The sequence below is a fragment of the Narcine bancroftii genome, chromosome 8, assembly GCF_036971445.1.
Source record: "Narcine bancroftii isolate sNarBan1 chromosome 8, sNarBan1.hap1, whole genome shotgun sequence".
Lineage (NCBI taxonomy): Eukaryota > Metazoa > Chordata > Chondrichthyes > Torpediniformes > Narcinidae > Narcine > Narcine bancroftii.
Window position 1 is genome coordinate 66,333,624 of NC_091476.1, and position 20,851 is coordinate 66,354,474.

Below are 20,851 nucleotides of genomic sequence, written 5' to 3' on the forward strand. Positions count from 1 at the left end.
ACTTTTGAGGTGTAATTTATAGCCTGTGTATCCAGTTATATTGTATCATACGTAACCTCGTGTTTATTGTATTTCTCATGGTTCCGGAGCATAGCTTCTCCCATGTTTCATTCTTTATCTTTATGCTTAGATCTTGTTCCCATTTTGTTTGGTTTTACCATTTGTTTCCTCATTCTCCTTTTCTTGTAGTTTAATATATATGTTATAAATTTTTTGATTATCATTGGGTCTGTAATCACATATTCAAAATTACTTCCTTCTGGTAACCTCAGACTGTTTCCCAATTTATCCTTCAAGTAGGATTTCAGTTGGTAGTATGCCAACACTGTATCATGAGTTATATTATATTTATCCTTCATTTGTTCAAAGGATAATAATTTATTTACTGAAAAGCAATTTTCTATTCTTTTGATCCCTTTTTTCTCCCATTCTCTAAAGGAAAGGTTATCTACTGTAAAAGGGATTAACTGATTTTGCGTCAGTATTAGTTTTGGTAGTTGGTAATTTGTTTTATTCCTTTCTACATGAATCTTCTTCCAAATATTGAGCAGATGATGTAATACTGGAGAATTCCTATGTTGTACCAATTTTTCATCCCATTTATATAATATGTGTTCAGGTATCTTTTCCCCTATTTTATCTAATTCTAATCTCGTCCAATCTGGATTTTCCCTTGTTTGATAAAAATCTGATAGGTATCTTAATTGTGCGGCTCTATAATAATTTTTAAAGTTTGGTAGTTGTAAACCTCCTTGTTTATACCATTCTGTTAATTTATCTAGTGCTATCCTCGGTTTCCCCCCTTTCCATAAAAATTTCCTTATTATTTTCTTTAACTCCTTGAAGAATTTCTCTGTCAAGTGTATTGGCAATGCCTGAAATAGGTATAATATCCTTGGGAAAATGTTCATTTTAATACAGTTTATCCTTCCTATTAGTGTTAATGGTAAATCTTTCCAATGCTCTAAATCGTCCTGTAATTTTTTCATTAGTGGATAGTTTATACAGATGGCCGAGATTTTTATTTATTTGTATACCTTGGTATCTTATTGCTTGCATTTGCCATCTGAATGGTGATTCTTTCTTAAATTTTGAGAAATCCGCATTATTCATTGGCATTGCTTCACTTTTATTTGCGTTAATCTTGTACCCCGACACTTCTCCATATTCCTTCAATTTCCTATTTAATTCTTTTATTGATATTTATGGTTCTGCTAAGTATATTATAACGTCATCTGCAAATAGACTGATTTTATATTCCTTCTTTTATTTTTATCCCTTTTATTTTATTTTCTGTTCTTATCAGTTCTGCTAGTGGTTGATCAAGATACATACATTTTCCTTCTTAAATATATACAGTGATGTTTTCTCCCCCTTCCCTCCTCCCCTCCCTCCCTCCCTCACCTCCCCTCCCATTTTTTAAAGTTCAGAATATAAGATACATTAAACCCGTCAAACAATGTTGTCACTCAATAAAAATAAACAAGAAATTCCACTGAGTCAGTTCTTTTCATTCTCTTCTCCTTCTGTCATTTTAGGTGCGAACAATAAAGGAGATAGTGGGCATCCCTGCCTTGTTGATCTGCCTAAGTTAAATTGTTTTGATATATATCCATTTACTGTCACTTTCGCCAATGGCCCCTTATATAATGCTTTAATCCAATTAATATATTTCTCTGGTAATCTGAATTTTTGTAGTACTTTGAATAAATAATTCCATTCTACTCTGTCAAAGGCCTTCTCTGCGTCTAAAGCAACCGCTACTGTTGGAGTTTTATTTCCTTCTACTGCATGATTTAAGTTAATAAATTTACAGATATTGTCTGTTGTTCGTCTTTTTTAAATAAATCCAGTTTGGTCTAGATTTACTATTTTTGGTACATAGTCGGCTAATCTGTTTGCTAATAGTTTAGCTATTATCTTATAATCTGTGTTAAGTAAAGATATTGGTCTATATGACTCACTGACAAAAGACAAAGGAGGAAAAACCCAACACCCAACCCCAACCAACCAATTTTCCCCTGCAACCGCTGCAACCGTGTCTGCCTGTCCCACATCGGACTTGTCAGCCACAAACGAGCCTGCAGCTGATGTGCACATTTACCCCCTCCATAAAATTCGTCCGCGAAGCCAAGCCAAAGAAGAAGTGGATCTTTCCCTGTCTTTGGTATTACTGTAATTATTGCTGTTTTACACGACTCTGGTAAGCTTTGTGTTTTATCAATCTGGTTGATTACTTCCAGAAGGGGAGGAATTAATAAATCTTTAAATATTTTATAGAATTCTATTGGGAATCCATACTCTCCTGGTGTTTTATTGTTCGGTAGTTTTTTTATTATCATCTGTATTTCAGGTGCCAGTGATGTTGATGAGAATGTTCCTGGGACTGGAGACTGGGATATTTCCCCTTGGAGGGTGGAGGGGAGGGGTTTATAAAATCATGGGGGATAGAATCATCACAGCAGAGTACGGGAGTCTAAATCTAGAGGGCATAGATTTAAGGCGGGAGGGGAAAAGATTTAAAGGGGACTGGGGGGGGGAGACGTTCTTCACGCAGAGAGTGGTGGGTGTGTGGAATGGGCTGCCAGAGGACGTGGTGCAATTACAACACTTAAAAGGTATTTAGACAGGTACGTGGACTGAGAAGGTTTAGAGGGATCCCCTAGATGGGACTGACTCGTGCAGACAATATCGGTATTCACAAGCTGGGTTTAAGGGCCTGTTTTGATGCGACCCTCTGTCTCTCTCACATATACCCATAGGGTAGCCATGAAACATAAAATTTCCTCTTCTGTCGTGCCTTTCACAACTTGGGATCTCCCAGAGCTAATGAAGTATTTTTAAACTGAAAGGCATTTATCATAGTGGAAGGGAAATGTTACCTTTTGAGCCTGAGGTTTGTTTGACAAGTAAGCTTTTGTTTTGGAATCCAAGTAATAACAGTCTGTTTAAGATCCAAGCCACATTCCTTGACTGGCTCTCTGTGCCCTTCCGTCCGGTGAGAGTGTGGACATAGGCTACGGTGGATCTGTGCCAACTTCAAATGCATTTGAGAAAGGCACAACTTAGAAATCTGCGTTGGGCGAGACTACTGAAATGAAGTATGGAAATCTCATTAGTGTGTTCACTTCAGCATCAAGGGCACTGTCTGTGAAAATCTTCATTCTGTTACTAAAATTTAGACAGTTTAGTTCCTCTGTCAATCAAGCCTGGCACATGTAGTGTTATTTAAGCCTGACCCTTTCTCATTCTCTCTCCCCTATCCCCCCCCCAACCCCCTCCCCCGCCCAGTGATTACGCAGCCGTGGTGTTTTTTGCCAACAACCGGTTCGAGACTGGTAAGAGGAAGCTCCAGTATCTGACCTTTGAGGACTTTGCCCTCTGCGCTGAGCAGCTGATCCAGAACTGGACACTGGGAGCTGTGGGTGAGTGAGCAACTCCACCCAATGGGGCAGCTCATCACGAGCGAGCCACATAAAATCCAGAGGACAGCACGGAGAATGGCCTACAGTTTGCCAACAACCCTTTCTAGATACCATCAGCATCTGGCAGGCTGGGTCGGAGCCCAGGCGGATAAGGGGAAATCTCCAGGAGGTGCACAGAACCATGAGAGGAATAAATTGGAGAGTATTATATGCTGTATACACAGAGAGTGGTGGGTGGCAACAGCAATGGAGGCAGGTACAATAGGATCTGTGATTAGTAAGGGATTACTTAAGGTGGGATGTGAGTGGAAAGAAAAAGTTTGAAAACCACTGTTTTAATCGTCCCTCATAGGCTCGTTATGTGCAGGGTTTCAGAACTCCAAAGGAAATGGGCCAATGATCATTTTTCTCAAGCAAAATATTTCAGTAACAATTGGGTCTAGAGCAGTGATTCTCAACCTTTCCTTCCCACCCACATCCCACCTTAAGCAACCCCTTACTAATCACAGATCACCGATGGCAGAGGGATTACTTAAGGTGGGATGTGGGTGGGAAGACGATACTAAGATAGGTGGAATAGTGGATAATGAAGAAGGTTTTCAAGGATTGCAGAGGGATTTGGGCTGCTTAGAAAAGTGGGCTGAAAAATGGCAGATGGAATTTAATGCTGATAAGTGTGAGGTGCTTCATTTTGGTAAGAAGAATCAGAATAGGACATACGTGGTAAATGGGAGAGCATTGAGGAATACAGAAGAGCAGAAAGATTTAGGAGTGACGGTACATCGTTCCCTGAAGGTAGAAACTCACGTGAATAGGGTGGTGAAGAAGGCTTTTAGTATGCTGGCCTTTATCAATCATTGCATGGAATATAGGAGTTGGGAGGTGATGTTGAGATTGTATAAGACGTTGGTGCGGCCTAATTTGGAGTTCTGTGTGCAGTTCTGGTCGCCTAATTATAGGAAGGATATAAACAGAGTGGAGAGAGTGCAGAGAAGGTTTACCAGAATGTTGCCTGGGTTTAAGCATCTGGAGTATGGGGAGAGATTGGACAGATTGGGTCTTTATTCTTTGGAGCGTAGAAGGTTGAGAGGGGATTTGATAGAAGTATTTAAGATTAAGAAAGGGATAGACAGAATGGATGTGGATAGACTATTTCCGTTAAGAGGAGGAAAGTTTAAAACAAGAGGACATGAGTTAAGAATTAAGGGGCAGAGGTTTAGAGGTAACATGAGGGGGAACTTCTTTACTCAGAGAGTGGTAGCTGTGTGGAATGATCTTCCGGGAGAAATAGTGGCGGCGGAGTCAATTGTATTATTTAAGAAAAGGTTGGACAGGTATATGGATGAGAGGAAGATGGAGGGGAGGTGGGATTAGAAAGGGGTGTTTGGTTCGGTGCGGACTAGAAGGGCCTAATGGCCTGTTTCCGTGCTGTAATTGTTATGTTATGTTTTGTGAGTGCAAAGAAAAAGATTGAAAACCACTAGTTTAGAAGGTTATAGGTGTGATGGAGGGAAGGTTTAATTTGTTTTGTAGGTTTATATAGGTTGGCACAACACATTCCTGGAGTCAGACACAGAGTGAAGCTCCCTCCGCACTGTCCCATCACACACTCCTGGGGTCAGACACAGAGTGAAGCTCCCTCCACATCATCCCATCACACACTCCCAGGGTCAGACCACACTCCTAGGGTCAGACATAGAGTGAAGGTGATGCAGGAAAGAATGAACAGGAGGGGTAACTTTTTATACGCAGAGGATGATGGTGTGTGGAATGAGTTTGCTGAGGGAGGGACTATTGCAACATTTAAGAAAGAATTGGATACATGAGGGACAATTCTTCACACAAAGGGTGGTTGGCTTGTTGTGCAAGTTGGAGACACAGGGGTGGAGATAGGTACGTTAGCTTCCTTCAGCAAACACTCCATGGATTGATGGGGTCCGGTCTCAAAGTGGGACAAAAGCAGGAGGGCATGTTGCTCCTGTGGATGAGCTGAGCCTGTGAGAGAGAGAGAGAGAGAGAGAGAGAGATGGGGGCGGGGGGGGGGGGGGGTAGTGAGGGGGAGGGAGGGGAAGAGAGATTGATTGTCCTCTCTGGCAGATTCCAATGTGGATGACATGGATGTGGATCTGGACAGAGAATTCCTGCAGGACCTGAAGGATCTGAAGGTGCTCATCACCGACAAGGACCTGTTAGATCAGCACAAAAGGTACAAGGTGCCTGGAGATGCACACACATTCCTCTGCCCTGTCCCATCACACACCCCTGGGGTCAGACACAGAGTGAAGCTCCCTCCACACCATCCCATCACTCACTCCCGGAGTCAGACACAAAGTGAAGCTCCCTCTTCACCGTCCCATCACATGCTCCTGTGGTCAGAGTCCCCTCCACACTGTCCCTTCATGGCCTCCTATGGTCACACATAGAGTGGAGCTCCTTCCACAACGACCCATCACAAACTTCTTGAATCAGACAGACTGAAGTTCTCCATGCACTGTCCCAGAGCCCTGCTCTCGGTCTGCCTCCCTCCGATTTGCAATTTGAGCATTGAGTTGTATAGGGACCTGTTTGATTACTGAAAGCCTTCTGTGTTTTCTCAGCCTGGTCTGCACTGCTCTGAGAGGTAAAGTCAGCATCTTCAATGAAATGGAAACAAACTTCAAGGTAAAACACAAACGATTTAATTTGTGGGAAGGTAGTGCACCTGTGGTGTTCCCTCCTGGTCGGCAGCTCGTGTTTGCCAGGATGGAGGGAACATCAGATTTTTTATTTCCTGAACCCCTCTGCTGTGATCTGATTGTAAACTCCCTCTGTAGAACCTCTCCCGTGCTCTCATCAATATCGCTGCAAAGCTCATTCACACCAAGGATGTGCGAGACCTCTTCATTGACCTGGTGGAGAAGGTGAGTCCAACAATTGCACAGTCACCCCCTGGGTGATGTGGTTCAAGTTCGCGGTCGCGTGTACCAACAAGCCCTATTTACGGGCCCCAGCCGCCTGTGCATCTGAGCTCCCGATGACCCAATCGCAGATCCTCGCCTCACACTGACCGCCTGCTAATCCAAGCTCCTGCGGACCCTCGCTCCGGCAGCCTGCCCATTGGAGCTCCGGACATCCCAACTGCAGATCTTCACCCCAACTACCCACTCATTGGAGCTCCCGACGCCTCAACTGCTGGCCCTTTCCCCAGCCACCTTCCCACCGGATCTCCCAGCATCTCAATCGCAGATCCTCGATCTCGCCGTTCGCCCATCTGAGCTCACGACACTGCAAACACCTGTCCACCAGAGATCCCGACGTCCCAACCGCAGATCCTCACCCTGACTTGCTCGCTCATCCAAGCTCCTGATGCCCCACCCGCTGAACCTCGCCTTACCCCAATCACAGATCTTTGCCCCGACTGCCTGCTTCTCGGAGCTCCCAACATCCCAGCTGCAGCTCTCATCCCAGTCACCTTCCCACCAGAACTCCCAACATTCCAACCACAGATCCTCAACCAGGCCGCTTGCCCATCCGAGCTTGCGTCACTGCAAACGCCACAGGAGTTCCCAACGAGTGCACCCCCCCCCCATGGACTTGCTACCCGGTCTCGGCCATCCAAGCTCCACCAAATTTGACCCAAAAAATTGGTTCTCAGAACTTAACTATGACACGAGTATATACAGTAATAGTTCCACACAGATTAGATGGGATGAAGGCCCTGTTTTTGGGCTGTAGTGTTGTATGGATGTCAAAGGCACTGGTGGGCTGGCTTAGCCAATATATTGGTGTGGGTGGTCTGAATCTCACCAGAGATGTTTACTCCATTGGTGTCTACCATCCCCAGTGAACATCCAGAATTCTTGATCCTAGAGTGTTGTGCACATTCGATCATTAGAAATATTTGAAATGAAGGTAGAGAAATTTTCAGAAGATTGTGGAAGAGTGGTTGCAGGGGAACTGACCGAGGAATAGACCCTTGGGAAAGATCAGTCACATTGCCTGATCTCAGAGCATAGGAGACCGAGGGGGGCAGTTTAGATAAGATGGAGGTTCGCTATCTTTCTTCCAGTCCAAAACTGCAGGTTAAAAGTTTCAGGTGAGGGGACAAAGTTTTAAAAGAGGACCCGAGGAGGCAGGTGGTATGAGCTGTCAGATGAAGTGGGAAGCAGAGAAAGTTACAACGTGTAGATTTACCAGGATGCTGCCTGGTGTCTGAAGCGAGATATGCAGAGCTGGGGCTTTTCTCTTTGGAATGACGAGAGATGACTTAATGGAGATCTATAAGATTGAGGGGCATAGATAGAACATAGGCACTTTGGCCCACAGTGTTGTGCTGACTCAATAACCTAATAACTGCCTAGAAAACCCCCATTTTTCTCAGTTCCTTATAATAGTTTCTAAAAAGACCCTATTGTACCTGTCTCCACCACCATCAGAAGTGCATTCCATGCACCCGCCACTCTCTTGCATCCCCTCCCCTCCATACTTACTACCTTAAAACTATGCCCCTTCATGTTGGTCTTTACAGCCCTGGGAGAGAAAGACTCCGTCCATCCACACAACCAATGCCTCTCATCATCCTATCAGTCCACCTCTCCTCCTGTGTCACTCCAAGGAGAAAAGATTAAGTTCCCTCAACCTGTCCTCGGGAGGCACGCTCTCCAATCCAGACAGCATCCTTGTGAGCCACCTCCGCTTCCTTCCTGTAGTGAGGTGACCAGAACTGAACCCCCATATTCCAAGCGGGGTCTAACCCTCGGCTTCTGAGCTCGATGCCATGGTCAATGGACGCCAACACCCCATCCACCCTCCTGAACACCTATCAGCCTGGGTAGCAGCTTTGAGCGCCTTGCGAACAGCTGACGCCCTCCTTCTGTGAGTAGGCCGGCAGAGAGCAAGAGATGGAGTTGGGGCTCAGTTTGTCTGCACTGAAACAGGCACCATGGCCCAACTCGTCCGAGTTGTCTCCCTCAGCTTGTTCCATTTGCCTGCCTTTGTCCCCTATCCCTGTAAGCCAGGGGTGGCCAAACTTGCTTAACGCAAGAGGCACATACAATAAACTTTGGATGTTCGAATGCAGCAAGACATGGGGGTGGGGGGGGGTGGAAAATAAGCGAGTTTTTACTCTTAGGTTCGCATTTTGCCACCAAAGATTTATATAAATATTCAGAATACGTGTATGTAATATTTATTCATGTATGTCGTTTTCCTCCTTTTTTCCATACTTTTCTTAACATTGAAATTTCACAGAGGTCACATCCAACATTCTCCACATTTTAATCAAACAAGTTATATTGTGTGTTTTTTTTTTGGTATTTTTTAAAATTTTTTATTTTTCACACCATAAATCACATTAGCCATGATATACACTTTTTCTTTTTCACACATATACAGTGACTTTTTCTTCCATCCTCCCAAGCCACCCTCCCACCCCCCCCCCCTCTCATCCATTTTAGGTATAAACAAGTTATATTGTGTTGATGTTATAAAAAGGGAAAATCTAAACCCATGACCAAGAATGGAGGCGTTTGGCCAAAAAAAGGCAGAATTCTTATCAGAACAATAAATCATCTCATTGGTCAACACTTCATCACAAATCAAAGATTATGAAAGTAATTCAAATAAAGGGTCCCGACCGTGTTTTGAAAAATTTACATTCAAATTGAAAATTGGGCATCTCAGTGTAACTGTGACGTCACGTGGCCGTTGAGCGTGAGTAGGCGGGGTAATGTCCGTCTGTCTGAGAAACACCAGCCACCTGGCCAGAAGTAAAAGCTGATGCATGCATATCAGATGCTGTTAAAGTTCTCTCTCTCTCTCTCTCTCTCTCTCTCCAATACCAAATGTATGTAGTTTTTAAACTGTTCATTTGTTTCAAATAACAAAAAATACACATATACATACCAAATATTTTGTTTATATTGGCAAGACCGAATTCGGGGTATCAGGAGCTCGGAGGGGCGGATGGGATCAGGTGGTAAGTCTGAGCTTGGAGCAATGGGAGCTCGGATGGGAGGGCGGCTGTGGCGTCGGGGACGGAGGGTGGATGGCCGGCCGGCCGGGTGGTAAGTCCACATTCGAGATGTTAGGACCTCAGATAGGCAGGTGGGATCGGGTGGAAGTCCGAGCTTGGGGCATTGAGAGCTCGGATGGGAGGGAGGCCAGGGCATCGGGAGCACAGATAGTGGACAGCCGGCTGAGTGGTAAGTCCATGTTTGTGGCATCAGGAGCTTGGATGGGCAGGTGGTTGGGGCCTAGGTGAGAGTCTGCGGATGGGGCGTCAGGAGCTCTGGAAGGGTGGACCGCATGGATCACACTGACAATCTGCTAATTTCACTGCCCATAACGCAGCCACACACACCACAATCATAAGCCATGCCCACTAAAACTGCTGGCTCGTATGTCTCAGCTGACATATCTCCGCGAATTGTGCTCTAAACCTTCCCTATCTGTGTACCCATCTCAGTGCCTTTTAAAACTTTGTTATGATGCCTGCTTTGACCACTTCCTCTGGCAGCCTCTTGCCCTAATGTTCCTCAATATCTGCTCCTTAAAACTCAGGTGGGACTCTGAGTGGGGGGGGAGGGGTGCGGAAGGGCCTCGGTCAGGCACTGATGTGTCGGTGACCGCTGACTCTGGTCTTCTGTGCAGTACATTGAACCGTGCAAGTCAGATCACTGGACCAGCAGCGACGTCGGCGCCTTCCTGACACAGTACACGAATGCAGCCCGCGCCCTTGATGCCTTCAAGTGAGTAGCCCGCTGGCGAGATAATTCCCAAAGTGGGGCCCACGCCCCAGAGCCCAGCCTCGCCCTGCGGCGCGGCACCCCTGACCTTTCCTCTTCAGCTTGATTGCCATTGCAGTCCAACAAGAGTGTGAGCGAAACAAGGAAGTCGGCAAGCGCTGGGATTGTAGTTGATGCACAAAAATGCAGGAGGAATTCAGCAAGACCTACCGAGTCCATGGCAACGGTTCAAGTCTGACCCCTTTGGTCAAGGACTGAGGCCCGGAATACAGTAAAACCTCTGGTATCCGGAATTCAAGCAACTGACAACAACAAAAATCGAGGCAAAAAAATTAAATAAGAAAAAAAGGGTTTTAAAAAAAATGCAAATTTAAAATTGTAAATGTTCTCTGAAGTAACACAAATCTTTGGTGCAGATGGGAGCAAATATTCAGCCTTGGTCGTGCTTTGCTCGTAGCAGCTGTTTGAATGAGGCTGTTGAGGGGAAAATTTTAAGGGGAACATGAGAGGAAACGTCTTTTCACAGAGAGTGATTGGGGGGGGGGAGGGTTTGGAACAAGTGAATGTGGGCTCAATTTTAACATTTCTGAATTTGGACAGGTGTGTGGATGGGAGAGGTACGGAGGGCGAGTCAATGGGACTAGGCAAAAAAATGGTTCAACACAGAGTAGAAGGGCTGAAGGGGTCTGGTTCTGTGCTGTAATATTCTATGGTTGTGTGAAACAGCCATGGCGTCGCCCAGGATGAAGAGCTCCCATTGGGGTGACTCCTTGTCCGTACTCAGTAAGAGTAGCCCCAGTCAGAGGTTTTATCTGTAAATTTGGAGGATGGTGGGGGGGGTAATTATCTACAATATTATTGTTTGGCTCCAAGGAGGGGGAGAAACCTGCAGATTCAGCAACGGTTAAATGTTTTCAAAGAATGTGACTGATTTTTATATTCATGCAATTGAAGTTTGTTCAGTGTAAGGACAGTAGAGTATTTTTGTCTTAAACTGTTTATTCTTAATGCAGGTGTATTAGTTAGGCTTTGTAAGAGTAGGTCTAAAGCAACCGGAAAATACACATATCCAGCATCTACCAATCTCCATAGGTGCTGGATACCAGGGGTTTTACTACATATCTTTACCTCCACTGATGGACCTGCTGAATTTCTTCCAACACTTTTGCATATTAAGGAGAGAGAGTTTGCCTTAAAAATCACTTTTTCTCGACCCTGTGAAACTAGTGGTCTAGAATCTTTCAAAATAAGTGTGTTTTTTTTAAGAATTAAGAAATTTAAATTTAACAATTTAAATTAAGGTGCAGCCCAGCAATGGACCCTTCCAGACCACGAACCCAATTGCATCCACGTGACCAATTAACCTACTTTATATACTTGTGTAACAGTCAACCTCCTCAACCCCCACTGGCCCCAAATTCATGTGTTTTTTGGTATGACCCATGTAAAAGTAATCTCCCTATTTTTGGCCCTGACCGCAGACCCTCACCCTGGCTGCCCGCCCATCCGAGCTCCCAATGCTCCGAATGTGGAATTTCCACCTGGTCCCAGCCATCCGAGCTCCCGATACCTTGAACCACGCAGGTACTTACCTCGGTCAAAAGTAGTATCTGTGTGTAAAAAAATAAAAATTAAATTTAAACACCCCATCCCACAAAAAAATTGACCCGAATAATTTGGCCCCAAACACTAGTATAAACAATATTAGCTCCATCCTCAACATTCATTGGAATGACTTCATCACCAACATCGAAGTACTCGAGCTGGCAGAGTCCGCAAGCATCGAATCCATGCTGCTGAAGACCCAACTGCGCTGGGTGGGTCACGTCTCCAGAATGGAGGACCATTGCCTTCCCAAGATTGTCTTATATGGTGAGCTCTCCACTGGCCACCGAGACAGAGGTGCACCAAAGAAGAGGTACAAGGACTGCTTAAAGAAATCTCGGTGCTTGCCACATTGACCACCGCCAGTGGGCTGATATCGCCTCCAACCGTGCATCTTGGCGCCTCACAGTTCGGCGGGCAGCAACCTCCTTTGAAGAAGACTGCAGAGCCCACCTCACTGACAAAAGACAATGGAGGAAAAACCCAACACCCAACCCCAACCAACCAATTTTCCCTTGCAACCGCTGCAACCGTGCCTGCCTGTCTCGCATCGGACTTGTCAGTCACCAACGAGCCTGCAGCAGGCGTGGACATACCCCTCCATAAATCTTCGTCCACGAAGCCAAGCCAAAGAAATCCCATACATCTCTGGAATGCGAATGGAATCCGGACGAACTCCACACCATCAGCGGCGGATTCGAACCGGGGGGGGGGGGGGTGTCGCTAGCGCTGTAATAATCTGCAATCCCGGGCACAACCTGAGCTTCCAAAGCAAGCCGCCATGTTGCCGATGGGCTGAATTGTCTCCAAGTTTCTACCCTGCTACGTTTCACAGAAAAAAAATTAGAGAGTAGAAATTTCAGTTCCTGCAAATAACTTCCACTGCATCCCACCGTGCCCCCCCCCCCTTCCCAACTGTCAAACACAGTGCCCCAACTTGACCAGAGTGGGGATGGGAATCAGTGGTGTTGGGCGGGGTGGGGGTATCTGGGAGAGGGTAGATAATGAGTCTCCCATGTGTCTTGAAGCACTAAATTCTGCAGATGCTGTGATTGTAGATAAAAACTGGAGGAACTCAACCAGTCTCGCAGCGTCCACAGGAGGTAAAGATGTATCACTGACGTTTCGGGCCTGAGGTGTGAGTGACAAACAGGAAGGCATCTAAATAAAGATTGGGGAGAGAAAGGGGGAAGAATGGGAGGGGGTCCAGAACACAGAGAAAAGATGCTCATTGGATGAGGAAAGGAGAGAATCGATTTTGGCTGTGTGAAAGGCGACAGAGTAAAGGGAAGAGAGAGAGAGCGTGCGAGCTGGGGGAAAGGGATAGGGGGTAGGGGGTTTTAAAAGAAACTGCAGAATTCTATGTTAATGCCATCCAGACAGAAGGTGTGTTCCGACAATTTGCGGTGGTCTCAGTCTGGCGGTGCACGAGACCATGGAAAGATGCGTCAGCAAGAAAATGGGACGGGGATTTGAAATGGGCAGGTTCTGGGCCGCAAACAGAGCTGAGGTGCTCAGCCAAGGATCTCCCACTCTGCGCTCAGTCTCTCCGACATAGAGGAGACCACAGTGGGAGAGCCAGGCGCAGTAGACAACTCCCTGTAGGTTGACAAGTAAAAGGACTGTTTGGGGCCCTGAACGGTGCTGAGGGAGGAGGTGTGGGCTGAAGTGGAGGTGCCAAGGGGATGATTGGAGGGAGCAGTCCCTGTGGAAGGATGAGAGGGGAATATATGTCTGGTGACAGGATCACGTAGAAGGTGGCAGAAATAGCGGAAGAGGATGTGTTGGGCCAAGTTGATGGAGGGAAATCCACATTGTTTGAAGGAGGAGGACATCTCTGATCTGGCATGGACTTCCTCATCCTGGGGGCAGGTGAGACGGCAGAATTGAGAGAAAGGGATGGAATCCTTCCAGGGGACAGGGTGGGAAGAGGTGTCATCGAGGTACCTGTGGGTTTATAGATATCTGTCAAGAGTTTGTCTCCTGAGGTGGTGACAGAGATCAAGGGGAGAGATGGACCAAATGGATTTGAGGTCAGGGTGGAAGTTGGCAGGAACGTGAAGTCAACCGAGCTCATCACGGGCACACAAGACAGCACCAAAATAGTTGACGTAGCGGAGGAAGAGTCGAGGGGCCTGGCCTACGAAAAATAAAAATCGATTTTCACCTTTCCTCTTAACATTATCCAATTAACACCTTTTGGCCGTTAGTCTGGACTCCTCCCCTTCTCTGCTGCCATTTAATTCAGGTTCCTGCCTGCTTCTTATTTGCTCCTTGAGAAGGGCTCAGGCCCAATATATATCTTTTCCTCCTGGGGACATTGCGAGACCGGCTGAGATTCCCCCGGCGCTTCCGTGTGTTTTTACACCCTTGTGCCTTGTCCAAATCACCTGTGATTTTACTTCCCCCCAGGCACCAGGCCCTGTGGGAACGCTACATGTGCACAGTAAAAAGCTGCATCTTGAAGATGTACCACGACTGATGATTCGCCCTGTCCCACGCTGTCGGAGGGAGGGGGGGGGGGAGAGGGAGGACCTCCCCTGTGTTTGCTGGAGGAATCCCCTCGACTGCACCCTCGCCCCGATCAGTCTTCTCAGCCCAGGATTGTGCACGCCCGTGAGCGATTTCACTCTTAGAACAATTCTGGCTTCTCAAAACATTGGGACATTGGAGTTTAAAGAAGGTGGAATCTGCCATGGTGCCTTGTGTGCATGTCAGGGGGGAGAGGCAGTCCATCCTGACGCCTCCCGGGAGAGGGGAAATGGTCTTCTGATGGACTGCGTTGTTTCTTTGTCCAATAAACATTGTAAAGTGTCTCACTGTCATTGGATCTGGAGGAGATGTGAATGGGTCTGTACCTGGTTTGCCCGACGTGACATCACATACAACCCTGAGATTCCTTTTCCTGGGGGGTCAGGCAGAATTACTACTTACTGGTAATGCAAAAAATAAACTGTACACCATTTAAATAAATAAATACAGAGAGGGAAAAGATCAATGAATTGCAGAAGAGTCCTTAAATGAATGTCTGATTGAGTTTGTGGTCGAGGAGTCTGATGGTGGAGGGGGAGCAGCTGTTCCTGAAGCTGGTGGTGCGAGTCTTGTGCCACCGAGGCCTCTTTCCTGACGGCAGCAGCCAGAACAGAGCGTGTGCCGGGCGGTGCGGATCCTTGACGATCACTGCTGCCCTCCGACAGCAGCGTTCCCCATCAATATCCTGGGCTGCGTCACGACCTTTTGCAGGGCTTTACACTTGTGAGAAACAGAAGTACCTTCACAGAATTTGCTCGAGACAAAAATTGAGAACAAAGAACATTTATTATACAACAATGCAAAGTTGGGTGCTTCCCCTTACCCTGGGAATACACACAGATACTGGGGCTCACTCAACTTTTATACAGTTCATTTCAGTGTAGAGGTACCCTCCCCCCCCCCCCCCCCTAACATTCTTCTGCCTCCTGGATAAGTTTGGCATTAGGCAATCCTGTCTGCCTACGTGCTGTTTCTGTGAACTTGGAGGACCAGGGGGTATCCTGTCTGTGTCCCAGTCCCATCATGTCATTGTCCTTATTCACCTGCCTTTGTCCTTATTCACACCTTCCCAAAGGTCAGGGCTTACTAACTCTTATATGCAGAACTTGCTAAATTACTAATTACATATGCGGAACTTGCTGACTCTCTCCAAGGCTAGACCCTTATCTTATTCAGACTAACTTTACTTCCTACATTCTATTATCTACCCTTATCCTATTCATACTGGCTTTATTCATTACACAAATTTTCATATTAGTTTTACGCATCTTTCACAATCCTCACTTTTAGCTACGCTTCGTGAATTTGCAACTGGAATGTATTACTTGTAAACTTGGTCTTTTTCCCAACGAGTCAGTAAACGAACTTCAGTCTCAGCATCAACAGACAGAATTTGGGAAACATACATCCTTTGGGTTATAGTGATCTGACGAGGGGTCCGTTGAATTAAATACTGCACACAAGTCTTTAGGCAGGGGAGCACCATAATGGCCAGAATAGCGAGTCCAGCTGCTATAAGGGCTGTGGGTATCAGACTCCAGTTACCAATAAAAAGTCTAGTCCATCCCACACTGGACCAAGGTTGCCAAGTCTGAACCTGGGCATGGTAAGATTTTCGAACTCCTGAAGAAGTGTCTTTAACTGCCTGACCGTTGTGAGCATTGTCATTAACCAGTTTTTCACAAACGCTGCCTTCAGCAGCCAACGATTAATCGAGAGCCAGGCAGTTTTGTTGAACTGTGGCTTGTATCTGTCGTCTTTCTTCAGCCCCTAAATTCAGGGCCATCACTGTCTGTTCGGTGATGATCTCCAAGGCTGGAGTCTGATTAAACGATTTAAATGCCAATCAGCTGTGCTGTTCTGGAGCAGCTTACTTCGTTTACAACTGGAACTCCCCTTACAGTGGTGGTTCTTAACATTCCAAATGTCTGTGTGACCCAAAGGATGTTTTACAGGAGACCAAGTTGGGGAGGGGTGTTTCTTGTCACTTAACCTGTGAGTTGCAGCTTGTCTGCGAACATTAGCATAAGTATCACTTAACCTGTGAGTTGCAGCTTGTCTGCGAACATTAGCATAAGTATCACTGAACCTGTGAGTTGCAGCCTGTCTGTGAACATTAGCATATGTATTCACTCTATCTCTGCTACATGTACAATCCTGACTAACATTCTGTCTGTCATTGTCCCACCATCTTCTTTGTGCTATCTCTTTAAAACTCTTTTTAATATCTGTAGAGGCAGGAATACAAACCAAGTCTACTCCCCTAGGGCCGTTCTGTTCCCCTGGTCCATGTTGGGATCCTATATAATACTAAATAAGGTACCCCACTATGACTATACTCTATAACTGCGACCTGTCTGCATTCTAAAGGTAAATAATTGTCGCCTCTGCTGCCCCTATTCCAGGAGGACTTACTACCTTGTGAGCAATTTGGTGATTTCCCAAAAATTGGGAACCAACAAGTAAACAAAACAGCAAATGGTAAAAACATTACAACACTTTTTCCTGGCGTAGTGTAACTTTCAGATCAGAAGGATGAAGGACTGCACGCCAGGTGGAGGGTAGATTATCAATATCTTTAGTCCGTGGATCAGCAGCTTGTTTAATTTGTTCTATGTGAGTCCACCCCTTTTCTTTCGTTCGCACTGCAGTGTCTGTAATCAAAAGTACACAATAGGGGCCGTCCCAGACAGGTTTTAGTTGGTGATCTTGCCATGCTTTTACATATACCCAATCACCAGATTTAATAAAATAAATAGGATGCTCCAGGGGTGGGTTTTGAGCTAATAAACCCTTCCGTTTTAATTCGTATAGAGAGGCAGAAAGTCCCTTTAAATATTTGGATATGTACTGGTCGTTAGCCTCAGGGGTAGGAAAAAGGTTCAAGTATACCATCTTTCACCAACTGGTCAATTACTGGCTGCAGCCCCTTTCGGCCAGCCATTGGAATTGGATACTGCTTTCGTCTAATTAAGCCATCGCAATTGGATACTGCTTTCGTCTAATTACTTGCTCAGGATCTTTTAAAGTTGCTTGCAGGGCAGGAATATCTAACACTCCTCTATTGCTTCTTTTTTCCCATACTCCAGGATTTATTAGTTCCCAATCCTCCTCGGTTAATACATACAATTGAACCCTGATACCTGATTCTTGTGGTCTGGTGCTGATAGCCAATTGGTCCTGTAAATCTCGTCCTAACAAACTCCAGCTTGGGGAACTAGTAAAATATCCTCTGTTATTATCTTTTCTCTCATTTGTATTCTTACATCCCTTAATACAGGGACCGTAAAATCTCTTCCTCCTATTCCCAAAATCATCACTGTCCCCTCTATCTTAACACCCTCGGGTGGTTGTAAAATACTAGACCGGGCTGCCCCAGAATCTACTAAAAAAAAGGTCATCTTGTCACTGTGGGGTCCTATGCTTAAATTTACCAATGATTCTCCGTGCAGCCCCTCGGTGTGTATTGACTGAGAACCGTGACCCCCCCGTATTCATAATCTGCTTCCATCAGTGCATAAGATCGCGTCTCCCTGGCTCGCATTGGGCATTCTCTCTTAAAATGTCCCTCCTTTTTACAATGGTAGCAAACTAATGCTCCTGTTTCCCAGTTCGTACCGGGATTACCATGAGGTCCCGGGAATGGTCGTCGTCCCCGGAATTCCCCTCTTCCCTTTCCCCCGCTCTGGTCTCTACTCTCCCACTCCCGGAGCTCCTCCCAATGTCCAGGAGCTGGCACACAGCCCCTACCCTTTCCTCGCTGTCGCTCCACGACTTCCTTGACTGCCTGCATCAAAATCTTAGCCTTTCCTTTCTGTTTATTGGGCATTCTCTTAAAATTATGCACCTCCGCACTAGTCAGGGGCACATTTACGAAACCGAGACCCCTTCCCATGGGAACTTCCCGTAAAGATCTCATCCAGTTAATTTCTGGCTTATCCTCTCCTTTATAATGTCTAGATTCCTGCTCTCCTGGAAATGAATCAAAGGGTCTGCCCTTCCCTCCCGGAGGGTCTCACACTGTTTTGAATCAAAGTCTCCTCCCTCTCTTGTCAATTGAGGTGGTAATCTAGTACTTTGTGAACGGGTCATCATACCACCCCTACTTTCTTCTCCTTTCTTTAGCTGTGGGGGAGGAGGGGAAGGTGAAGAAGGGTAGAGCATAGGAGAGAGGGGAAAGATAGGAGCCGGCATAGGAGGAGCATAAGGTGGAGGAAGGGAATGTAACACATCCCATCTCCCATCCTTGTATTTCAGTGACAAAAGGTTCCTCATCCTTCTTGTCCTTACATTCCTTTTCATTCAAAACCAGTTGATCAACCGATCCATTGAGCCAGCAGGCTGCATATTCTCTGCTCTCAATATTATCTCTTTAATTTTGATAGAGCCAGATGTTCAATGCCTGACACATCCAGTCCTCATCGGATCCAAACTTTGGCCAATATACCGAATTCCCTTTTATCGGGTTTTTAACCCATTCCAGACAGCAATACCTGACCATGGTCTGTTTGTCTTTCCCGCGGGTTCTCCCCGCACCCCAATCAGATAGCATTAATCCTAATGGACTTTGCTTAGTTATCTGATCGTCCCATCCTTCCTTAGGACTATTTCCCTTGCTACTCACACCTCCCATACTAACAGGTAAGTAAAATTCCTCTTACCGGGATCCAGTAACTATTCCTAGTGCGCTTCCTTAACGTCCTCCCGTTGTTTGATCCCAATGCCTCTTCTCGGATATCACTCGCTTCATCCACTGACCAGTCACCTGCAATCCGTGAGTCCAGCTGAATCAGCCGGAGTGCACCTACCCTCGTCGTCGGGCACTCTGTCAGTGGAGGGAGTGGGATCCCGGACGAACCCCCTATTTGTGAGAAACAGAAGTAACTTCACAGATTTCGCTCGAGACAAAAATTGAGAACAAAGAACATTTATTGTACAACGATGCAAAGTTGGGTGCTTCCCCTTACCCTGGGAATACACTCATACACTGGGGCTCACCCAACTTTTATACAGTTTATTTCAGTATAGAAGTACCTTCCCCCTTACATTCTTATGCCTCCTGGATGAGTTTGGCAATAGGCAATCCTGTCTGCCTATGTGCTGTTTCTGTGAACTTGGAGGACCAGGGGGTATCCTGTCTGTGTCCCATCATGTCATTGTCCTTATTCACACCTTCCTTACTCTCAGGGCTTACTAACTCTTATATGCAGAACTTGCTAATTCTGTCTAAAAGGCTAGAAGACCCTTATCTTATTCAGACTAACTTTACTTCTTCCTACATTCTATTATCTACCCTTATCCTATTCAACTGGCTTTATTCATTACACATATTTTCAAATTAGTTTTACTCGTCTCTCACACACTTAAAGAGTGTTGGTGCCCCAGCGCCAGCCCGTCGTGATGCAGCCAGTCAGCACTCTTTTCACTGCACCTTGACAGGGTTTCCGGCGAACTCCTGAGGCAGTAAAGACGCTTTTTTCGCGCTGGGTCCAGGAAAGATCCTCCAAGATGGTGACTCCCAAGAATGTAAATGTGCTCCCCCTCAGCTTTTCCCAGATTATGCAGTCTGGTTTGCGGGCAGAGCGGTGATGGCACTGTCTGTTCGCCAGCCCTCCCTGCTGCCCACACCCTCTCAGAATTAGCATTTATCGTCATGAAATTCGTTGTTTTGCAGCATCATTACAGGCACAGATATTGCTGTGACCTTTAAAGTAAATAAATTAGTGCAAAAGAAGAGGGTGAGGCGTGTCTGCGGTTCACTGTCCGTTCAGGAATCTGATGGCAGCGGGGAAGAAGCTGCCCTTGTGCCGCTGGGGGCTCGTCTTCAGGCTCCTGGACCTTTCCCCCGATGGGAGCAGAGCGAAGAGGGCCTGGCCTGGGTGGTGGGGGGTCCTTGAGGAGAGAGGCTTTTGTCGATGTCTTCGATGGAGTGAGGACTGGAGCCCGTGATGTCGCAGGCTGAGTTCACCCTTTTTTTGCTGCTACTTTTCTGACATTCCCTCTTTCCTCAATTCTCCCTCCCCTCTCTCACCCCCTCCCTCTTGTTCCCCATCTCCCATTTTCCCTCTCTCTCTCCCTCCCCCCTCATCTCTCTCACACACATCTCCCCCTCCCTCATGTCTCCTCTCTCGCTGCCTTTCCTTCCCAACCGGGACCTGCTGAGTTTCCCTCAGAGGGCGGCCGTCGAAGCGGAAACTGGGTCTGCACAGGGTTAATGCTCAGTAAACAGCACAGCAGGCGAACACCCTCCTCCATCTGTGGTTTGACCAGGCACCTGCTAAAACACAGGCTCCAGAGCGAGCCACCTGAATTAATTGCAGTGACTGGGACTGCCTTAGGTGATGCTGGGTGGGGCAGGGCGGAGGCACCAGCCGTGGAAGCTGTGTGCAGACACTCCGGGCTTTGCGAGGCTCCTTGTGTTACCTGGGGCGAGGGGGAAGGAGGAGGCCCGTTAATACTCACTGCTTCTGAACGGGGTCACCCTGGGGCGGTCGCACCCACCTTAGCGATGCGAGTGGTTAGGGTAGTCTGTGTAGGCAGGGTGTCTGGGCTGATCACTGTCTC

General features: G+C 46.5%; 1 protein-coding gene across 2 annotated transcripts in view; it reads left to right on the forward strand.

Moving 5' to 3' along the window:
- fibpa (fibroblast growth factor (acidic) intracellular binding protein a) overlaps nt 1-14,571 on the forward strand; it is a 57,873-nt gene extending 43,302 nt beyond the window's left edge. Inside the window, exons 5-11 of one of the 2 annotated variants that reach the window (XM_069893921.1) lie at nt 3,292-3,425; nt 5,523-5,631; nt 6,023-6,086; nt 6,239-6,325; nt 9,334-9,381; nt 10,056-10,153; nt 14,168-14,571. In XM_069893921.1, coding sequence (XP_069750022.1) covers nt 3,292-3,425; nt 5,523-5,631; nt 6,023-6,086; nt 6,239-6,325; nt 9,334-9,381; nt 10,056-10,153; nt 14,168-14,237 — 610 coding nt within the window. In that variant the 3' untranslated portion in view covers nt 14,238-14,571. The remainder of the gene's footprint in view (nt 1-3,291; nt 3,426-5,522; nt 5,632-6,022; nt 6,087-6,238; nt 6,326-9,333; nt 9,382-10,055; nt 10,154-14,167) is intronic. The other variant, XM_069893922.1, reaches the window with a different exon arrangement.
- The last annotated feature ends 6,280 nt before the right edge of the window (nt 14,572-20,851 follow it).